Below are 3,752 nucleotides of genomic sequence, written 5' to 3'. Positions count from 1 at the left end.
CGGTTTCTAGAGTTGTAAGTCCGCAGACGTGCCGCTGTGCCACTGGGAGGGGGGCACACGATTAATGGGGTTGATCATTACGTTATAGCTCCCTCACGGCTGAAAGGGCGAACATTTTCGGTCAATGGATTTTAACCCGCGACCCGCAAATTGCGAGTCGAATGCTCTAACTATCAAGCCATGCCGGTATCTTCTTATGGCTGAGAAATTAAATTTCCAACAACGTATAAAAGATGTACTTGTTATGTGTTTCAAGAACAATCTGTGTTGTAACCATGCTCTGCACATTGGTAATTGGTGTTTGCTTTATTAGCTCATGCAAAATAATTCAAATTAATACAGTAGTTTGATAGCCGTGAGCCAAATCATCACCGAAAAAAGGTAAACTTTCCGGTTTATTTGATTTCTTGTCTTGTTAGCCAAAACGTCTCTTTGTACAAACCAAAACTTTACTTTTTAGGAAAGTAAGTTCATATTTTTCAAGATTTAATCGCATGCAGAGGTAAATATCACATAAAATAATTGATTTTGTGGCATGATAAACCTAATCGTAAACACGAAAATATGTGTCAGTATTCTGTGTTAAAACCACGAAATTCATATTTTAAGGAAGTATAATTTTCGCAGTCAAGATGCAGCTACGACTGAGAACGCAACACAGAATATGCAAATTAGTGCAATTTTTGGAACAAGAATTATAACACATAGCTTAGTGTTATAACGTAATTTTACCTTCGTAACTTGGACATCGCTTAGTGGTTAGCATGTCAAGCTGCGGATCAGCAGGTTCGAGTCCGCATTATGCCACTTAAAACGCTTCTCAGTTTCGGCTATGGGTGTGTTATAAATGCGACAGTTAACCCCATTACTTAGTTCCAGAAAAAAGAGAAAACCCTTTTGGCTGTGAGTGTTGCTGACTGGCTGCCCTGTTTCTGATCAGTAGCTTAAAATTAGGGCCAGCTATTCCTGAACCTTAAGAGTAATTTAACCCAAGGGGTCCGAAACTTTGGTCCGCATCAAGATTTTGCCGACCACAGAAGCATTCAGTGAAAACAAAAGAAAGAAAGAAAATAAATGCATAATCACGATAAGTAAATATATGTACATCTCTTTCTGAATAAATATTTATATTATTAACATTCTAAATTCTTTCCAACTTGTTTTCTACAACCCAAAGTATCCAGTGTACTTCACACATATATAGAAGAAAATAAACCTAACAGTGCGCATAAAGAGATTAAGGTTCACTATCAAAAACACTTTTAACTGCGACTTATACAAAATCTTGGTAAGTTCCAAATGAGCGAGGCTTCTGCTCGTTTTGCAACAAACTTGCTCTCTACTCGTAACGCAATGCATTAAAATACATTCAAAATTTTAAATAAGACAGTAGAATTCAATAATTGTTCCTAAGGTAGAGACAACGTTCAAGATTTTCATAGTTTGAATCCAGAATATCTGTAAAACATTTCACAAAGAGAACAAATAAAGGTTCGGTGTAGAGAAAGCTTTGAATTAACGTGTAAAAAAGAAGTAAAATGTTTTAATTTATTGCGGTGCCTAATTTTTCCCGACAATGTTAATCAAATAAAAATATATTTTCTTAGATAACACGTAATTTCCAAAAGAAAAAACAAAAAAACACAAAAAAATATATATATATATATATATATATATATCTAACTTCTGTTACAAATCTAAACCAGTATGACGCTGACTGAAATAAACTTCTTGAAAGCTCTAGCAGCAGTGCTAAGAAATGATAAAACACGCCACTTCTACTAAACTGCAAATACATCAAAAGTGTAATTCTCGAAGAAGCGCCTAGAAAAGAAAAAATCCTGATAGACCACGTTCTCGTATTTCCCCAGAAAGTAACCCGTTAAGGCAGCGGCACTGAATATCGCGCAGTAGTGCGACATTTCTGTTCAATTCGTGCCTAATGAAGCGTGGCAGATCCACTTTCATCGATTGCTGACTACTGATTTCAAAAAACTAAGGCCTGAAAACCACCGAAATAGGGGAAAAAAAACGTATATCAGCTCTTGTGCTGCTAAGTTCCAGCGACTAAAAGTGTTTTATTAAAATCTTGACGATGCATAAAAAAGTATGTTTATTTGACCAATCAAATTTCATCTCTCACTAAATTAATTCCATTGAGCTTTGAGGATTCATGATAAATCATTTTCCAATTATATGTGATTTGAGAGATACTCCAGTTGTCACGTAAAATGGAAAACAGAAAAATAACATCAACTTTTTAAATCCTGATAGTGTTACAGACAAAAGATCTTCGTTATTAGGAGCTTTGTTTTGTCCATATGTGTGTTTTACGAAACTTTGCAGATACGTCGTGAAGGTTTTATAATATTTTGTTGTTGTTTTCAATATTCACATTATCTACTGATAATAGTACTTTCTTTTGACATAAGTATTTTATGTTTGCAAAAACGCTTTTGGATTCATAGCTTGTTTTGTTTTTCAGCCTACCTCCTTATAGATGCTACAGTTTATTAAAGTTGTAAGTATTGACTGGCTTTCACACTACATAAGATTATAGTGTCTTACCACGAACAGATAAGATGGCTGGAGAAGAGTTCCGAACACCCGCCATATTCTCTGCTATACAAACGTATTTCCCTTGATCAGTCTGTCGCACGTCCTCAATCACTAGATTTCCAGATCCTGTTATACGAACACGACCGCCTTCACTGTCGACTGGAAGGCCATTTTTCTCCCAAGACACCTTGGGATCTGGATGACCTCTAGGTGGCGCACATTCCAATGTTGCGGAATCTTCTCTTGCCACCTGAATATCTCTTGGATTAGCTCGAAAATCATCACGAAGAACTTGAAATAAAGAAAATAATTATTGAAACATATGTATATACGTATGGACAATGAAGAAGCTAAAATACATTTTGTACCCCAAAATTATCCTGAAGAAGAAAATACCCGGAAATATATCTATACATAATAATAAAAATCTAAACCATTATTTGACAAAGTATGTGTGTGTTCGCTTATAACTGGCGAACCGCTGAACCGATTATCTCCAAACCTATCAGTTCCCATTAGGTTCTCTAGGGAGTGACGGGGAAGGGTGTGTGTTCGTATCTAAGACCCCTATTTCATTACTCAGAAATATTTTCTTGTCACGCTCTAATGTATGATACTTTTTTCTGTTACATGCAGGAAAAGTACAAGGAAAGAACATCGGGATTTATTGTATTAGAAAAATTTATCATAGGCTGAAAGAAATTAAAAGTTTGTTTATTATTTAGAGCAAAGCCACGTTGGGTTATATGCTGTGTCCACCGCTGGGAATCGAACCCCAGATTTTAGTGTTGTAAGTCCGTAGACTAACTGCTGTCCCAGGGTGACAAAATTAATAGATAAGATAATGTTTAAATGTAACTATTACCGCGAAGCCTGAAAAAATACTATAATAGTAAGAGTAATTTGGCGTGTTTATTCCTTGGGGCTCACTTATCTTGAAGTACCATTATTAGCATGAACATCAGTATATAAGCATATGTTCTTTCATGAACTTTGAAATCTGTGATTGTTATAGTTTCAACAAAAAATACGACATCGTCACTTTTGAATGCATAACTTGTATGAGTTTTGGTATATCAAAACACCAAGCTGCAACTTGAAGATCGAAATATAGTCAGTACACGGTATTTGTTAGTACAGAAACAGTGGTGTGAGTTTTTTTATATATATATATATATATATATATATATATA

At 35.2% G+C, this 3,752-nt stretch overlaps 1 protein-coding gene across 5 annotated transcripts in view; it reads right to left on the bottom strand.

Moving 5' to 3' along the window:
- LOC106468400 (roundabout homolog 1-like) overlaps positions 1-3,752 on the bottom strand; it is a 230,936-nt gene that overhangs the window by 49,519 nt on the left and 177,665 nt on the right. For all 5 annotated transcript variants that reach the window (XM_022397370.1, XM_022397356.1, XM_022397359.1 and 2 more), the window contains exon 3: positions 2,569-2,850. In XM_022397370.1, coding sequence (XP_022253078.1) covers positions 2,569-2,850 — 282 coding nt within the window. The remainder of the gene's footprint in view (positions 1-2,568; positions 2,851-3,752) is intronic.

Source organism: Limulus polyphemus, unplaced genomic scaffold (genome assembly GCF_000517525.1).
Source record: "Limulus polyphemus unplaced genomic scaffold, Limulus_polyphemus-2.1.2 Scaffold88, whole genome shotgun sequence".
In the NCBI taxonomy this organism is placed as follows: Eukaryota; Metazoa; Arthropoda; class Merostomata; order Xiphosura; family Limulidae; genus Limulus; species Limulus polyphemus.
The sequence above is the reverse complement of the archived record's forward strand: the minus strand, read 5'-3'. Positions and strand labels throughout refer to the sequence as shown.